The sequence below is a fragment of the Gouania willdenowi genome, chromosome 24 (assembly GCF_900634775.1).
Source record: "Gouania willdenowi chromosome 24, fGouWil2.1, whole genome shotgun sequence".
Classification (NCBI taxonomy): Eukaryota; Metazoa; Chordata; class Actinopteri; order Blenniiformes; family Gobiesocidae; genus Gouania; species Gouania willdenowi.
Genome location: NC_041066.1, coordinates 20,439,202 through 20,457,442, shown reverse-complemented (window position 1 = coordinate 20,457,442; position 18,241 = coordinate 20,439,202). Strand labels below are relative to the sequence as shown.

Sequence of the window (18,241 nt, the reverse complement as noted above, 5' to 3'; positions counted from 1 at the left end):
TTTTATTTGACTATATCTGTAACTGTGCGATTTTTGGCCCATTTTAAACCGATTTTTCACTTGTGCGTCTATTTTTGGGATCAGGCCGAGTCTCGGCTAAATCGTTTGCTGTGCATCGTTTGGAATACATGGTGCAGTATACATGGTGTAGTATACATGGTGTAGTATACAAGGTGTAGTATACAAGGGGTAATGCCAGTCAGCAATCGTATGGTCACAAGAAAATCAAACTTGTTTGAAACCCTGGTCACCCCTCGTGAGGGTATCGCACTGTTGAAGCAGTGCCACGAACCGGCTTACCTCAAACTCTCTCACTGTGCATGCGCAAATACCGTAAGACCGCTGTACAATTGACGGACCGTACTTTCCACGTCTGCCAGACAAGTCCTGGTCCACACACATCTCTTTTTGCTGAGCTATGCGAGTATCTCTCCACTTCCGGGTTCTTCCTCTTCTTCTATTTTGATGGCGACACTTCAGAGTTCTTCTTCTTCTTCTAGTTTTTATGTTGCATTTCTGGAAACAAGACCCCAACGTGTCGTGTATGGACGTGCAGTGTGAGCAGTCGGGGCGTGTCAGAGTGTCGGTCCGTACAGTGTGAGAACATGAATCGTGGGCTGCGAACATTCACACTCTGTAATTGAGTCGCACAATTTGAGCTGGAGCTGAGTACAGCGATTGGAAAAAATAAAAAATAAATAAAAAAATCGCAGTATGCTCGCCTTTAGTCAAAGGCAAAGGCAAAGGCAAATTTATTTATATAGCGCATTTCATACTCAAGGCAACTCAATGTGCTTTACATGATAAAACATTCAATTGTTTAAAATCAATAAGAACATTTAAATCAATAAGAACAATTAAAATCATCAGTAAAATCAATTAAAATCATCAGTAAAATCATCATTACATCAACAACATGACAAAAAATCTCTCTCTCAATCATATGCAGTAGAGAAAAAAAGTGCCTTTAACTTTGATTTAAAAATGTTCACATTGGATGCTGACTTAGTCGAAAAAAATCTTAATGTAATTTAGTTGACGAAAACTAGACTATAACTAAAATAGTCCTGACGACTAATTTTTTTTTAACCAAAACTGTAAATTGTATTTTATTCAGAAGACTGTGACTGAACTAAATCAGAATAAGCTGTCAAAAATGAACAATGGGTAAGCTGTGATGTAAAACCTCTCACCCCCCCCCTTAAAAACCAATGCAGAACCAATGAAGTTCAATTGCAAAATATTAATCCAAAGACTTGATAAAGAAACAAAAAAAAAAAAAACAGCAGCACAATCATTTGAATCACAAAATATTGGCTGAAGAAATGCAGGTTTTTGGCAGCATTAAAGTACAAAGTTTACCTGGTCGTTGATTTCTCAGGGACAGAACCATAGCTACGGTGATAACCAGTAAACACGGCACCAGCACCTTCAACAGAGTAAACAAAGACAGCATTCTTTCATTTTACTCTTAGTTGTTCAACACAACTGAAGCTCTAGTACTTCAATATAATCAACAACAACGAAGCAGAAGGGTATACTAGCTAATGCTAATACAAGCACATTTAGTTAAAAATTATAACATCTTAAAAGTACTTTCTGAACCAGTTTATTTCTTGAAAAACAACTGATAGAAAAACAGTTTTTAAAACATTTTCTCTCCTAAATATCTCAGTTGTTGATCACTAAAAATGACGCCTTATCTCAGATTGTCAAAGGCATCGAATTTTTTTTCCCCCAAACAGAAAATTTTTTAAGGTTAGTGTTTGGCTTTCTTTACAGAATTTTATTTTGAAATCCACCACTGCCCCTGCACTAACTTCACACATCTATAAAATTGCCAAATCTGAGCCAATGAGAAATAAAGCCACCATTATGGGACTTATTCCATTTTTGGTTCCATGTTTATACTTTCCTTCTTCTTCTATTCTTGTCTCTGTCTGTGTTTACAAACCAAATAAAGGCGAGGGTCAGGTTTTAAATGGTTCATGTAAAATGTGATCTTTGAAGATTCACATTAGGACTAAAAGTTTGAAATTGTAAATGGTTTTAGTCTCAAAAACAGAAATGTGGGACACACCATGAGCCTCAAGCTAATCCTAATAATTGGGGTTCCTGTGGTGAAAGAATTCCCACAGAATTCTCACAGGTAGGAGGGAAAACATGCAGCTCTGTATTTGGTGTCTGAATGTGAGTTTCTATATTCTCCAGCTATGGATGAGGAGCAGAAAAACCTGGAAGAAGTTCCTAGAAAAGCGTCAAAATGTGGGCTGTGAGAGCAAACATCCAAATGTCAAATGGAAACTTACAGGAACAGACGTTTCTGCAATATTTCCTTCATAAAACTCAAATTATTTTCACTTTATGTAATGAATGCACACCTTTTATTCATGATTTTTAGCCTATAAAAGCCACTATTGCCCCCTTTGAACAAAAGTTAGCTCCATTATTGTTTGCGTACACATATACTGACTGAAAAAAAACAACATGGAGCGTCTAGACTAGTGGTTCTCAAACTTTTTTGGCTCAATTACCCCCATTCTCTTATTTCTAGGGATGTAACGATTCACTCAACTCCCGATACGATTCGATTCACGATACGATTCTCTCACGATTCATTTTACAAAATGGGACTGTAGGCAAATGATGAAAAACTGTACTATTTTCCTTTTAATTTCATTGTCTAAAGAATCCCTTGATAAACAATGAAAAACATGAATGAAATAAATAAAGGAATAATACAAATGAAGAAGCCTATTAATTTAAATTCTGGTTCTATAGTCTTTTTAAAAGTGCAACTGAAAATGTATTTTGTGCCTTAACAATTGGACTTTAAAAAAAAAACAGTCATTGTAATGTATTTACTTCAGATATCTGTTTGGACCAGCAGAGGGCGCTGGTAACCCAGTGGTCGGTTGGCATGCAGCTATTCTAGCAGTGAAGAAGAAATGCTACGCGCTAGTAGACAGAGCTAATAGAAAAACGTGACTTTTACAAATATCCACGTAATATTACAGATATTCTTTCGGTGCTAAAGGGCTAAGGAATCATTTATGAACATGTTTAAAAGTAGAAGGCGGCCAGAAAGAAAGTAGTAGCAGATTCCGCCGGCCGCCAACACTTTTGGACAAGAGAAGGCTAAATATACAGCGCCCTCTGCTGATTAAAAAAAGTACTGCGATTCATCTTTCACAGTATCACTGTGAACCGTGACACTTATGAAACGATTTTTAACTGCCTTACGATTAATCGTTACATCCCTACTTATTTCTGAATCCAAGTACCCATTTTGCTTATAAAAACACAATTTAAAAATAACTCTAGAGCATAATGATGAAATGAACACACATTTGAACGAATCTCATTTTGTAAATCAGTGGAAAGAAACAGTATTTAGTGCAGTGGTTCCCAACCTTTTTTGGATCATGACCCCATTTTGATTTCAAGAATTTCTGGCGACCCCAAAGACATTTTTTCCAGAATTAGTTTTTTTATCATGTTTGAGCTCAGATAACTGCATTTTAGTTGAACTGGATTTATATTTCATAAAGTGAAAGAACGGTATATAGAAAAACTGTTGTTTAAGATTGTGTTGTTTTTTTTTTTTCAAAGAAGAATAATAATTTAAAAATTCTATGTTCATTTTTAAGAAATTTCAAGTGACCCCACATGGGGCCTGACCCCAAGATTGAAAAACCCTGATTTAGTGCCTCGTTAATAGATGGATTTCTATAGTTTTTATTATTTAGACTGAAACTTTATTTGTTGATTTTCCACTCTCTTAAGTATCTCATCGTGTACCCCTAGGGGTACACGTACTCCCATTTGAGAACCACTAGTCTAGACTATTTCCATAAGTGCTCAATCACAGTGTAGTAGACAGAGGCTCATGATTCCTGTGGTTTTTTATTTACTTTGAAGGATGAGTAAAGTCTCCTGAGATCCTGTTCATGCTGCTCGATGTATATTACTGCTGTCACACACAATGGTGCACATTCTTAACATACTTCATTTCAAACCTACGATAAACATGAAATGGTGTTAGACCACAACACTTAGATCAGAACCTCACAATTACAGTATAAGGTTGAATATAAAAAAACTAAGCGATGTGTCAGATTTAGCCTCCAGAGCGGAATATTTGTGGTTTCTATCAGTGTTTACAGCACGAGGTGTGAACTACGAAAAGCTAACGTTGTTTTTCCCTCTGTGACAAGAATAGAATTACGGGGAAAAACAAAGAAAACACTCGCTCAAATGTCCAATCGCATTCCTGCTCATTAGACAAAAACAGTGAGTCAAAGGTTGGTCTGAAAGGAACATTTATGTTCTTACCATCATTAGTCATTGGCTAAATGTGTTTAAAGCTACAGGGCTGGGCAATGACTCGGGCTGTGTTTGAAACTGTGCACTAACATACTACACACTGCAAACTCAATGAGTATACAGTGGGGCAAAAAAAGTATTTAGCATCCACCGATTGTGCAAGTTGTCCCACTTAAAAAGATGAGAGGTCTGTAATTTTCATCATAGTTACACGTCAACTGTGAGAGACAGAATGTAAAAAAAAAAAAAAAAAAAAATCAAGAAAATTACATTATAGGATTTTTAAATACTTTATTGTAAATTCTTGTGTAAAATAAGTATTTGGCACCTACAAACAATCAAGAATTCTGGCTCTCACAGACGTGTTACTTCTTTAAAGAGGAACTAAACCCCAATCCACTTTTTTCTGCTGAATATATATGTATTTGGGTATTAAGTAGTGCTGTTTAATTATCCTAGTCCCACTCTTCACTTTTAAGTAAAAGTATTTTAATTTTGGGTATTTAGCTGTAAATTGTCATATATACTGGCCACTAAGGGTTGAACGCAAGCTATAACAATTTAATTTTGCTACTGGCTGAAACAGATTCGTTAGATTCTTTCAATGTTGGCCCCTCCCCTCCCATAAATGCTGTTTTTTTTTTTGTTTTTTTTATTAGTATTTATTTCATTTCCTCACAGGAGTTAAAAACTATAATTTTCTTTAAAAAAATGATAAATATTTCTAAAAAAAAAAAAAAACGGAATTTAAAAAATTTGAAAAAAATTTAATAAAAATAACAAAGATTTTACAGGGCCCTAATTATACTGACAGTAAAAAATAACTGAAGTGAACCTGAATTGTTGATTAATGTTCCCTGTTTGAGTAACATCACTTAATCAAGCTTTTTCTAACATTCCTCACTACAAAACAAGTTATAAAAGTATGTTTGATTCATCCAGATATCGTATTGGATCGATATCGGTATCGGCCAATACTCAAGGCTGCAATATCGGTTTCGTTACGGAAGTGAAAAAGTTGTATCGCGACATCTCTAATTAGCTGACCATTCCCACTGAAGTATACTTCAAAGTTTCCCAAGATGCATTTCGAACCTACCACAACAAAAACCTGAAGAACACAGAGGCTAAACATCTCAGTTGATTTTATACCTTTGAAAGTTCTGAAAACATTTTAAGTGAGAAAGTGACCAAGTAGAATATCAACATGTGCTCATTTGATGCATAAAACTCACAAAAACACATTGAATGCCGACATTTCTGAGATTTTCGGAGATCCTTCATTGTGCTACTGACCAAACTTCCGATTAACTTCAAAACAAGAGCTCTATTTACAAATGCTGAACCTCTGTGTAATGGTCTCTGTACTAGACCTTTACACTGTGATGGAAATTATCATATCTTGGTAAATTGTAGTGAATTGCTCTTTTCTGTATTGATATGAGATAATTGAAAAGCAATCAGGTTTTTTTTTTTTTTTGGGAGGGGGGGGTAGACCAGTCTATGTAAAGTTGTAGAAAATAAAAAAAAGCCTTAGTAGTCTTAGTCACAAGTTTTGAAACAAGATTTGAAAAAAACTGCTGCAGAATCAGGCGTTTTAGGTGATAGCAATCGCAGAAATTGGTCACGAAATCCTAAAGGTACTGAGAAATAGGAAAAGGTGATGTTGCCAATTTATTTATAGAAACCATTTTATATATAGAGTATTATAAAATATATACCAATAATTCCATGTAATTTTAAGGAAGAAATACTACATCGGGATATATATTATCGTGATATAAATCTACCTCTATTGTGATATAAAATTTTCTCCATATCGCACAGCACTACATCCGGGTATTTCCCGCGTACTCGATCTTTTCATACTACCTAATGTGAACGCACTACATACTCATTTTGACTTCAGACTTCGCATGAGTAATATGTTAGTATGACATTTTGAACACAGCCTCAGTCTCCTGGTAGAGTTGTCACTCACGAGGCTAAAACAGTTGTTTAAGCACAGCACACATGCATAGGCCGAGGTGGCTGCAAAAGCTTCTCTTTGACTTTCTGGGTCAAACGTCTAGTTTTAAATCCACCCTGTCCTGCTGCACACCCAATCTAAGGTCAAGGCCACCTGCAGAGCTGCTGCTGGCCTTTGTGTCTTTGCACTGAAGTGAGAATATTTAGTCTCTGCATTCCCACTAGCAGCGTCGCTGACATTCCAGCTGTTTGACAGCGGTGGATTAACCACGGGGTAGGAAAGCAAACCTGAAGTTTATTGATTCTGATGATGACCGTGTCCGAGTCATAAGGGTCATCCAGGGTTGTCTCTACATTATGAGATACATTTGTCCTCATCTACATGTTAAAAATGTGTGTTGTGCTCAAGACCACACCATCCAAGACCAAGACATGCCCAAGACCTGAATGCACCGAGACCAAGATAAGACCAAGACTTTTGGGAGTCAAGACCAAGACATGCCCAAGACCAGAATGCACCGAGATCAAGATAAGACCAAGACCGAGTCAAGACCAAGACCGAGACAAAGACAAAGACCGAGTCAAGACCAAGACAAAAGACAAGACCAAGAACCAAAATACATTTCAAAAACCATGATAAGGTTGAATAGTAAAAGAACATTCTCTCTTTAGTTTTAGTTTCTTTAAAATACATATGACAAACAAAAATAAAGGTAACGCGTGAATCAGAGATATTTATCATTTTACCAAGTTCTTCTCATTATCACATTAGTAAAGTTGGAGAATAGCAGAAATCAGTGCTGGTCTTGACAAAAAAAATCCAGTGTTTGGGCACTGTGAGACCAAGACAAGACCGAGTTTCGGGACCAGTATTTTTCTTGTGTACAATAGTAAACTAATGAACTAATAGATAGAAAACTACAGCAGGGCCACTATTCAGGACTAGGACGGGGCGATATGAACCAAAACTCACATCACAATATTTGTTCTCATAATGACGATATAAAATATAAAACTCGATATTTTTAACTCATTGAAGTTTTACCAGAAAGACAATTCTGGATTAAAATTGCAGATGCGAAATGCCACACAGGCACATTTATTAAAAAACAGTTGCACAATATGTGCCACTTTCGTCTTTTTCTCTCATAAGGGACAGCATGTGTGAGTGAGTTTTGTGATGCGACTGGTTTAGGGGACGGTGTGGATTAGGACACACTCAGTGGTCCATCTAACTGTGTTCTTAATGCTGTTTTGAGAAGAAGCTAAAGCAGCGACTCTTAAAACAAGTATTTTAATGCCAAATAAGCTATGAAATGAAAATATAACGTGATAGGTGATACTGCAATTTTCGCCAAAATAGAAATCCAGATATATCTTGACTCTTGATATATTGCCCAGGCCTAGTCAGGACAGCCTCATTAAATTATGTTCTTGTTTTTTTTTTTTTTTTCTTTCAGGCAGTTATCGGTATGTCCATCTTAAAAAAACTGAAAATTAAATACAAAAGCATCCTTCAACCTGATCATGATCGCTTAAAAATTAAAAGTACCTGTAATATTTTATTTTATTTTCTTTTGTTATTGCATTTATGCTGCAAAACAGCCCTAAAATAATTAATTATTAATTCATTTAATTGTCAAAAAAGGTATTTAATTTGTTTTAATGCATTCATTGCCTTTGACCCAAAATGATGTTAACTGATAAATGTGAAGACAAAATGATCAAGGCAACTTTGAGGACAATCACGTTGTATTATTATTAACAGATTGAAATAATAACCATTTCCATTAAAATAAAATAACTTTTAAATATTCTGCAGCAGGAAAGAAGAGATACTTGGCTGAAAGGCTTTAGTGTGTGCACCAACATCTGGAAATAATCAATATGAAAAACTGACGAACTGTTGCAGTAGTTTGGTTGGGGAGAAAAATTGTATCAGTGCGGGTTGAATTACGGTAATTACAGGTGAGAATTAACGATAAGCGACTCATTAAAACCAACTGTGGGAGTGTGAGAGTAAAAATAAAGCCGTGTGGCGTTCAAAGGTCAGCAATTGTCCGTGAACGTACCGCGAAAATGATCCCGTATCGGTACATGGGTTTTCTGCGCCTCTGCGGCTCTTCCGTCCCAAAGAAGGACACCTCCTGCCCTGCAGAGAGCTCCTCGCCCCGGGGTACGTCCATGGTGATGTGTCCCACCGGTGGGGAGCAGTGTAAGCGGAGGCTGTGTGCGGATATGAGCCTCCCTGCCCGTGGCTAGAGCCCCGAAGCACCGCCTTCCTGACGTCAAGTTTCCAGTCTTTGAAGTAGGAGCTGAAACAGACCTCAAACTCTGCTGTTCTGACATATTTCCACCATAAAAAACCTGAAACCTTTCCAACTGGAAAACAATCATCCCAAGTAACAGCATCTCACTCAATGTGTAACAACAACAACAACATATACAGTGTAAAGTGACTCAGTGTTGACTCTATTTCAGGTCTGGACCAAACCAGCTGTTGTAGAACCATCAATGACATCCTTTATAATGAATAGGAAACTAAGCTCTGGCTCCACTCAGTGGTCAAGTTTAGTAGTGCAGCACATCCTGATTCTAATTTCTAACACTCACAAGGCTCTATTTTATGGAAGCCCAAAAAAGTCATAATTAAATAAATAAAAACAACATTTTGATATAAATACCATTTTGATAAATAACAGACAAATATATAATATGACCATTAAATTGTTAAATAAGTTAATATTATTATGAAATACGTTTTATTATTCTTAAATATCTATTTCCACAATGGTCTTTTTTATTTTTATAATGTCCCTTTTCACAATGGTCTTTTTTTAAATTTCATTAAGTCGTTTTCCAAATTGGCCTTTTTATTTCATAATGTCGTTTTTCAGCAGAATTTGTATTTGTGAAAAAGGACATTATGAAATAAAAAAGACCATTGTAAAAATAGATTTTTTCACAATTTATTTCCAGGCGACCCTACATGGGGTCACGACCCCAAGGTTGACAAACACTGTCTTAGGGACGTTTAATTTTACATCGTCGTCTTTTTATATCGTAGAATTTCGTGCTACTTTTTTTTTTTTTTTTTTACATTACAACTATTTTGACAAAAAAGGACAAAAACAACAACAAAAATAAAAAAAATAAAATAAAATAAAGTTCACAATATGATTAACTAATAAGTAATGTGTTCATCCCAGCTGATTTGTATTTGGAGTTATGAGTTTTTGCCTAGAAAAACTTTATTTTTACTGTTCTAAAATATAATTGCACATTTTTTTTATGAGTTTTGAAAATAAATTAAAATAAATTGACATCAAGAAATAAAACAGTATCTTGCATCTTCAAATTCTTACACAACTTCAGTTTACATGAACACAATGTTATATAAAATAGTTTTTTTCAGTTAATGTATATGAAAGGTTTCAAAAAGTAACTTGAATTTGATAACACATGATCATGTGATCAACACATGCTAATTGATCATTTCTTTGCCACACATAAAACATGCATATTTAACCGTCACATTGGTGGTTAAATGAATCTGTTCCCACACAATTAAAATCTCTATTTTCTTCCAGAATAGTGTTTTTGTTGGTTTATTTATCTTACCAGGGATTTAAAACTTAAGGTTAGCCACAGGTGTAGGGAAAGTTGATGGTCTGTAGATGTTGCAGGAGGTGAAGTAGGAAAGTGTGATTTATTTTAGGTTAACAAATTGTTATATCTTGATTTTATTTGTCATTAATCATGAATTAATTAATAACTCTTTATTTCAATAGTTTTTTTTTTTTTTTTAAAGCCATAGGGAGCCATTGCAAAAGAGTCAAAGGGCCACATGAGGCTCCAGAGCCACAGGTTGCAGACCCCTGCCCTCATCTAAACTGTGGGACCAATAAACTGTTGTAGTTGTTAAAATATCCACACGATGGCGGTAACAACAAACATTTCCTTCATCATTGCAGATGTTGAATATTGTAATGAGTCAGATTTGTGAACCTTGGGGGTAATCCAGCTGTGTGAGGTCCTTCAATCCATCTGATATCTGACCTTTGACCTCTGTGTTGTTCTGAGCTCATACATAACCAGCCGGGGGTCAGCTGTTGCTGTTCTTGTTGTATTTTATTTTGAGTTGTGTGTGTGTGTGTGTGTGTGTGTGTGTGTGTGTGTGTGTGTGTGTGCTGCACACACTGATGGACATGTGACTGTGTGATATATGTCTTCAGGATGCAGGTCAGAGTTTACATTTAGTTTGTGTTTCCTTTGCCGTGGCAGTATTCGCCTCAGATTCTGCATGTACAGTGGATTAAATCGCAGTAAGTAAGGAAATCAGTTGTAAAGTTGGGTTATTTTTCAAATAAAGTAAAACATCACTCTATCATTAGATTTAATCATTCGACACACACAGCTTTTTGTGCCCTCTTTCTGTTACCAGCGTGGCAAAGAGCGTAATTCATCAGTTAAAGTACAAGGTTTAAGAAAACATAACAAACACAATATTGTTTATTGGACTTGGTGGTAAATTTGTGTCATTTTCAATGTAACTTTTCAATAAGAAAAAAAAAAAGTTTATTTAAATAGAAAAGAAAATATTTTCAATCAACAAATATTATGTATATAATATAACATAATGTAAAATACTGTATATATTTGAGAATCAAATAGCTGCATTTGAACACTTTTTTCTTCGATTGAGAATACCTTTTTTTTTTTTTTGATTGAATAATAAAGACACGGATTGTGCTGCCCATTGACTATTTTATCAAGTCATTTATTTATCACCAAGGACATGCAAAAGCTGCTAGAAATAAATCTGTGCACCTCAGTCAGAATAGTCACCCTGAAAGTAAAAATACAACTGTTGCATTTACAGAAATATATCAGTCAAAATTATTATAAGGAGTGGACCAACCCTGTATGGCTATGAATAGAGACAGACATGATTTATTCACATTACACACACACACACACACACACACACACACACACACACACACACACACACACACACACACACACACACACACACACACACACATATATATACAGAATATATATACAACAATTTCAGCAGGTTAGCAAATGGGAAAGAAAAAAAAAATGTATTCAACAGGCTGCTGTCCAACAAAAACCCTATAATCAAACCACTCTAAAATCCAATATTTATTCCTATAGCACAGGCACATGCACAGATGTTCTGTCAGAAACATCTGGAGAGGAAACATCAAACCTCCCTCTGCTACTGGTGAAGTGAAGTGGAAATCTGGTGTCTTTAAACAAAGCTCACCTACAGGAATCTCGTGTAAACACAGACCTGTGGGTGGTGACACAAAGCCGTCAGTGAATAATTAAAAACATTCCCAAACTGGCATATATACAACACAGAGATACAATGTAATGCTGTTCCCAGTAAGCTGTGGGCTGCCTGGATGTGATGTGCATACATGGAGATGAAACAAACATCAGCTGGAGGCCATCACAATCACCATTGTTTGGCACTTTATTCATTATAACATTATCTTGTCTGTTATGATATGGCAGCTCCTGATCTATTCATTCTGTTTGAAAAGCAACGCAGTAACAAAGAGGGGAAAAAGCCTTTCCAGTTACATTTACAACTTTATAATATTTGTCAATCTTCAGCTTTTACTAATAATTGAAATTTGTTTTCATGATCACACACGTTTGTGAGATAAGCAGGAGAAATAATGGCTTAATATCACGTAAATATTAATGACAGTTACCAAAAGGTTATTATGTGTTCTAAACCAGGTGTTCTCAACCTTGTGGTCAGAACCCCATTTGGGGTCACAATTTGGGCCCAATTTTGCTAATTTTTACCTTTTTTCTGCAACTACACAAATCTTGCCATAATTTAATCTATTTTCTGCACATTTTTTCCACTTTCAAGACATTTTCGCCCACTTATAAACCATTTGCAACACTTTTCCCACCTAATGTCACATATGTTGACCCATTATTGTCGCTTTTTTCCCCACTTTTGCTAATTTCACCACATTCTTGATTTGTCATGCCCATTATTTACCAGTTTTTACAGAGGCACAAAATATTCAGTTACGGGTATTGTATCTAGAATTGAACTACGGAATGAAGTGATTTATACAACACATACATGTGGAGGTAGAGATCCAGTGAGAATTGTTCCCCAGTAGTAATTGTCCTTTTGTCTAAAGTTACTCAATATATATTTTAACAAATGTAGCCTACGTCAAGTGCAAAAATAGAATAAAGTACAGGTAACTTTACAGAGCCCGCAGCAACACATCTAGGCAGAGCTGCTTTCATCTTAAATATCATTTTTAACATACTGGAAATCACAAGGTTCAATGAAAGGTCACAATATTAAAGAAGCTCCAGTGAAATATGAATAAATGTCATATTAGGATTGCAAATGGAGAGTAACACTTCTAATCTAGGAAGCTTTGACATTTATTTATTACAGTAATGTTTTTGAGTCTACAATGCAATACACCATCCATCCATCCATTCATCCAGAATTTTAAAGAAGCTAAGCTTTGTGTTTAGGGGTTCTCAACCTTAGGGCAGCGAGACACTGGGAGGGTGTTGCCAGATGCCTTTAAGAAACTAAGAATATTTTTTCTTATTTTTAGCCTTTTTCTGCAACTACACCAAACTTATTACCACCATAACATATTTTGACCTATTTTCATCACTTTTTCTTGACATATTTTTGCTCCTTTTAATGTATTTTTGACACATTACTTCCATTTCTGCCATTTCTCCATCAAATTTCAATGCATTTTCTGCACATTATTCCACTTTCAATACATTTTTGGTTCTTATTAACCTTTTCCACCTAATGTCGCATATGTTGACCCATTATTGTAACTTTTAACCTCTTTTCATTATATTTCATGCTTATTTTTGACAATTTAACCACATTCACGATTTTTCATGCCCATTTTTTTTGCCAGTTTAAACTTATTGTTCCTACTTTTTTCTGCCTCTTTTAAAACAGGATTGACACTTTGAACCCTTTCTACCACTGTTTGTTTTTAACCTGATCAATTTGCAACTTTCAACCAATTTTTGTGGTTTTTAAAATCCCATTTCAACAATTTGATTGCCAATTATGACCCATTTAAAGAAAGATTTACATCTTTAGGATGTCTATGACACAAATAATAATAAACTTCCTGGATAACAGTGGATATTATTCAGATAAATAAATAAATGTGTTATTACAGATTCATAGAACAATGAACCATCATTTTGCTGACTTTATGGATGGACCCCAAAAAGCTCTCTTTTCTAATCAGTTTTACTTATATCTAGGATTATTATCTGACTACTGAATAGATCCACAACATATCTGGGGTGTGTGTGGTGGTGTTTTCAGAGCCAGGCGGAATTCTTCTGGATCTTCTTGGAGGACACCTAATCACTAGTGACACCAGAGCAGCCCTAGAAATGTGACGTTGATTCATGCTGAAGTTAGAGACATTTCCAAGGCCTCTGAGCATTTCTTTCCAAATAAAAAGGGCACAATTCAAATTGTGCCGTGAGGTTGGAGACGTGATACCTTTTTTTCTTTTCAGCCATATTAAGCTTAGGTTCTGATAGATAAAAAAGAAAAGTGTGTGCGTTTTTAGATTTGAACTGTGAGCAAAAGCTTGGGGGCAGCGTATATGTGTCGTTCTGGTAAGTGTTGCTTTACTTAACAATGAATGTCAGGGTTTAATGTTCTTGTGATATGTGTGTGCAGAATGTGCCGTGCAATGCCAACTCAGTACCTTGCATATTGCTGACTGTAGACAAAAAAAAAATGCACTCGTGAAGCACAACAAACCATAGACGCCATATTTTTTTGGCTGTCAAAGCAGAGAGGAATCCTCAAGGTTGATGTATGCCGGAGACTCCCTGCAGCTTTTTTCTACACTGAGAAAATAGGGTGTTGGATTTTTAGAGTTGAACTTAATTTGTTGTGACAATGCAGAGAGAAAAAAAGCAGTAGGTAAGAACATTGTGTGGAACTGAAGGTTGGATTTAACCCCACAAATGAAATTAAAGGCAAACAGACACCTGGTTATGTGAACGCCAGAGAAAATGGCCCTTTTCCTAAATGCTGTGAATAGTGAATTAGTGGCTTTAAGTAGAGTTTGATGTGATTGGAACAAACAGGAGGACATTTCTGCTCCATCTGTAACCGTATCCTCCCGTTTGATCATCGCTCTGCAGCACCGCTCTATCTGATCAACCTGGCACGCCCTCATTAGCAGCATAATGCACTTTCTCTTATGTGTTCCTCACTTCACACAGGCCAGCATGATGATCCAACAGCAGATACGCTAATCAGCTAAGAGCCTTAAACAGGCCTATATTTACCCCTGTATTTTCAGAGCCACGCTTCTTTAGTTGTGTAAGACAATTGTTCTCAACCTTTTCAGCCCAGGATAAAAATAAAGGCACCAGGTGGTTGAACACAGACGTGAACATTGAAGAACAGTCGTGTGGACACAGGGCCATATATAAGGGGGAATAAAGGGGAGAGATTTTTGGGGCCCATCCATAAAGTTCTATGAATCTGTGATAGCCACATTTATTTATCTATTCATATGAATATTATCAACTGTTATCCAGGAAGATTGTTATTTGAACCATAGTATATAGTCATCTTAAAGATGTAAATCCTTGCTTTAATCAGAAATAAAATGGGTTGAAAGTGACCAAAATGATGGAAAACATAGTGAAATGGGGTTTTAAAAACCACAGAAATTGGTTAAAAGTTGCAATCTAGAGCGGCTAAAAAACAGAAAAAGTGGTATTTAAGGTTCAAAGTGTCAATTTTGTCCTAAAATTGACAAAAGTGAAAAACGCAGAAACAATTAAAAAAAAAAAAAAAGCATAAATTATGATGAAATAAGGTTAAAAGTGACACTAATGGGTCAACATATGCAACATTAGGTGGGAAAAGTGGTGGAAAGGGGTCTTGAAAGTGGAAAAAAATGTGCAGAAAATTAAGGCCTTGAAATTTGATGGAGAAGTGGCAAAAATGACAGTAATGCTGCAAAAATGCATTAAAAGGAGCAAAAGTATGACAAGAAAAAGTGATGAAAATAGCAAGTTTGGTGTAGTTGCAGAAAAAGGGTAAAAATAACCAAAAATGGGTTAAAAAAAAAAATAAAAATTCTTAGTATCTTCAAGGCATCTGGCGACCCCCTACGCATTCAGCAGACGCCTGAATAAATGAAACCTTGTTATATTATTTAAAAAGAAGACTAAAAGAATCTACATGGAAGTCAGTGAAACATCAAAGGAAACATCAAAGCTATCAGCAGACAACTCTGACAAAGACTGGCAGTTGACGAAACATGTCAGAAGATCAAAGTATTTCTTTTAGTTTCTATTGCAGCAACAGTAAAACTGTATACAGAGAAAATGTCACTTTTCCATTTGCTAGGCATTGACAACAACTCCTCAAAGGTCATAAGAGTTGTAAATGAGTGGTGGAGAACCTGCGGTATACACGTGGACAAAGACACAGATTGTGAGAGTGGGATGAATGGAAAGTTCAAGATGTGAGATGTGAGATCTGTAAAGTAGGTAGTCGAGGTCAACTTCTCAAGCAAACTTAGAGTCCAAGTGTCAAGGCTCATAATGTGGGACAGAAGAATAGTGCAATATAAGGTTGATGTTTTTCAAAGCCTGAGACTAGTCCCATTTCAGTCAGGATCACTTTAATCAAATAGCTTTATTTAGCATGCATTTTAGATTTGGGGGTAAGGCTCTGTTCTGTAACTCTCTGCCTGTCCAGCAGCTGCGTGGAAAGCCCAAAGCGAAGGGAGCTCCCATTCGCTTTTCCATGAGCTACATGGAGAGGCATAAGCAGAGAGAGTGGTCAGCATGACCCCCTGGGACAGAAGCACAGATGTTTAGGTGGCAACAAAAGACAGTGCTTCATTAGACAGAAGAGGAGGAGCTGGGGTGGAGGTGGATAGCGAGGCGTTTGTAGGCAAAGCATGCAGAAGTAGGCGTGGTTTAAATGTAGCGTTGAGACCAACTCTAACCAATAGGAAGCATAGAATATGATCAGGTGAATGATTAACTGTTTAGGGGATGGATGCTGTCAGTTATTAACAGCTACTGACAGATGAAGGGGCTGGACTAGCTTGACTACCATACCTGCCAGAACTAGCAATGCTCAATTTCATTTATATTTGAATTGTCACCACATGTTGTTAAAGACACGCCTTGTGTTTCTTTTCTTTTCTGAGCTAAGCTTCAGCATCCAGTGACCAAAGGAACCAAAGGAACATCCAAGGCCGGAGCCAACAGCTTGTTTGGCTACAAAGTCGAGCTCATGAGAGCAGAGTGATTACATAGAAGGATGCAAGGGGTTTGGGGGCGGCTGGGGGTTGGGTACAGCATGGGTGACTGTACCAGAGTCAGCATGCAGCAGAGCCTCAGGCCACTGTTATGTAACACGGCTAATGTCAGAACCTCCATAGAAAGAAGCTCTGCTCAGCATCCGTGTCTCTGGATAACATTTATTCCTTTATAAGACAACAAGTGTTATGTATGCACAAAAACACTGTTTAAGTCAAAATCTCAGTTTTATTCATAAGCTGCTGTTATGGTAGTTTGTAACGGTCATTCAAATGTTTTTCATTCTGGGTAAAAACTAAAAAGCATCAAATGATAATAAGACACAGAGGCAGCTACAATAACCTCATGTAAAGGATTTTCAATATCCGCAAGTGGTGAAGTAAACCAAAGTTGGGGTCCAAAATAAGAATGAAGAAGTCGTATGAAGAAAAAACGCTTTAAATCCCAAGAAAAAGCAACCTTTATACTATAAATTAAAACATGAATATTGACACATACCACGCACACTCAAATGTCTCAAAAAGTATTAATTCAATCAAACTAAAAATGTACATTGTGCCTATTGAATTATTAGGGAACAATTGGTAAAAAATTTCAGAATTTTTTTAAATGGGAGAGCCCAATTACAATTGAAATTTCAATTATTATTATTATTATTATTATTATGATTACAAGTACCAAGCCTGAAATAAATAACCCCAACACGTAACCTTCCTCTTGTGTTAGCTTTCTGATAGCATCTCTTTTGATTACGGGTTGACCTCAACCGTGGTGTTGCCACATAAAAAAGCCCCCACTGGCTGATATGCTTTGCTGAGATTGGAGAAACATGTGACTTCCTGAGTCTATAACGTTTAGATTTCATGCAAAGATTTAAGATGTGAACCTGTCCTAATCCGAATATGGTTCCATTTTCCCAGTCTGTCTCTCAATTCTTTCTTTTGTCTGAGATAAATTAAAGTTTAGCACAAGAAAAGCTGTCAGTGCTCCTACAAAATAAAACTCTTCCACTTGAGATATGATTTTTTTCCAGTTCACTCTTTAAATCACAGCCAGTCAAGCATAATGAGCTTGTCATGTGTCATCTGTGTCTTCTAAAGTCAGAGATCCATGGATCAATCGCTCTCACTCTGGCTGCTTCTCTGCTCTAAAGCAGTGCTTCGCAACCTTTTCAGGTCGAGACCCTCAAAATAAAGGTCCCAGAGACCGGGGACCCCCACTGTACCTGAAAGTGGTTGAACACAGAACAGTCAGGTGGAGACAGGGCGTATAAAGGGGAGAGATGTTTGGATCCCATCCATAAAGTCAGCAAAACGATGGTCCAATGTTCTATGAATCAGTGACAACCACATTTATTTTTCTGAATAATATCCACTGTTATCCAAGATGTTTATTATTATTTGCTCCATTAGTATATAGTCATCGTAAAGATGTAAATCCTTGTTTTAATCAAAAATAAAATGGGTTAAAAGTGAGCAGAAAAGTTGGTAAAAATGGGATTTTAAAAAGCACAGGAATTGGTTCAAAGTTGCAAATTAGGACAGAAAAAGTGGTAAAAAAGGGTTAATAG

The 18,241-nt window shown here is 36.3% G+C and overlaps 1 protein-coding gene across 2 annotated transcripts in view; it reads right to left on the bottom strand.

Annotated features, from left to right (window-relative positions):
• Positions 1-8,745, bottom strand: part of enpp1 (ectonucleotide pyrophosphatase/phosphodiesterase 1) — a 33,433-nt gene extending 24,688 nt beyond the window's left edge. Inside the window, exons 1-2 of one of the 2 annotated variants that reach the window (XM_028440140.1) lie at positions 8,367-8,742; positions 1,363-1,429 (exon numbers count right to left, since the gene is read on the bottom strand). In XM_028440140.1, the coding sequence (XP_028295941.1) occupies positions 1,363-1,429; positions 8,367-8,480 (181 nt within the window). In that variant the 5' untranslated portion in view covers positions 8,481-8,742. Of the gene's footprint in view, positions 1-1,362; positions 1,430-8,366 lie in introns of both variants that reach the window. The other variant, XM_028440139.1, reaches the window with a different exon arrangement.
• Positions 8,746-18,241: the final 9,496 nt, after the last annotated feature.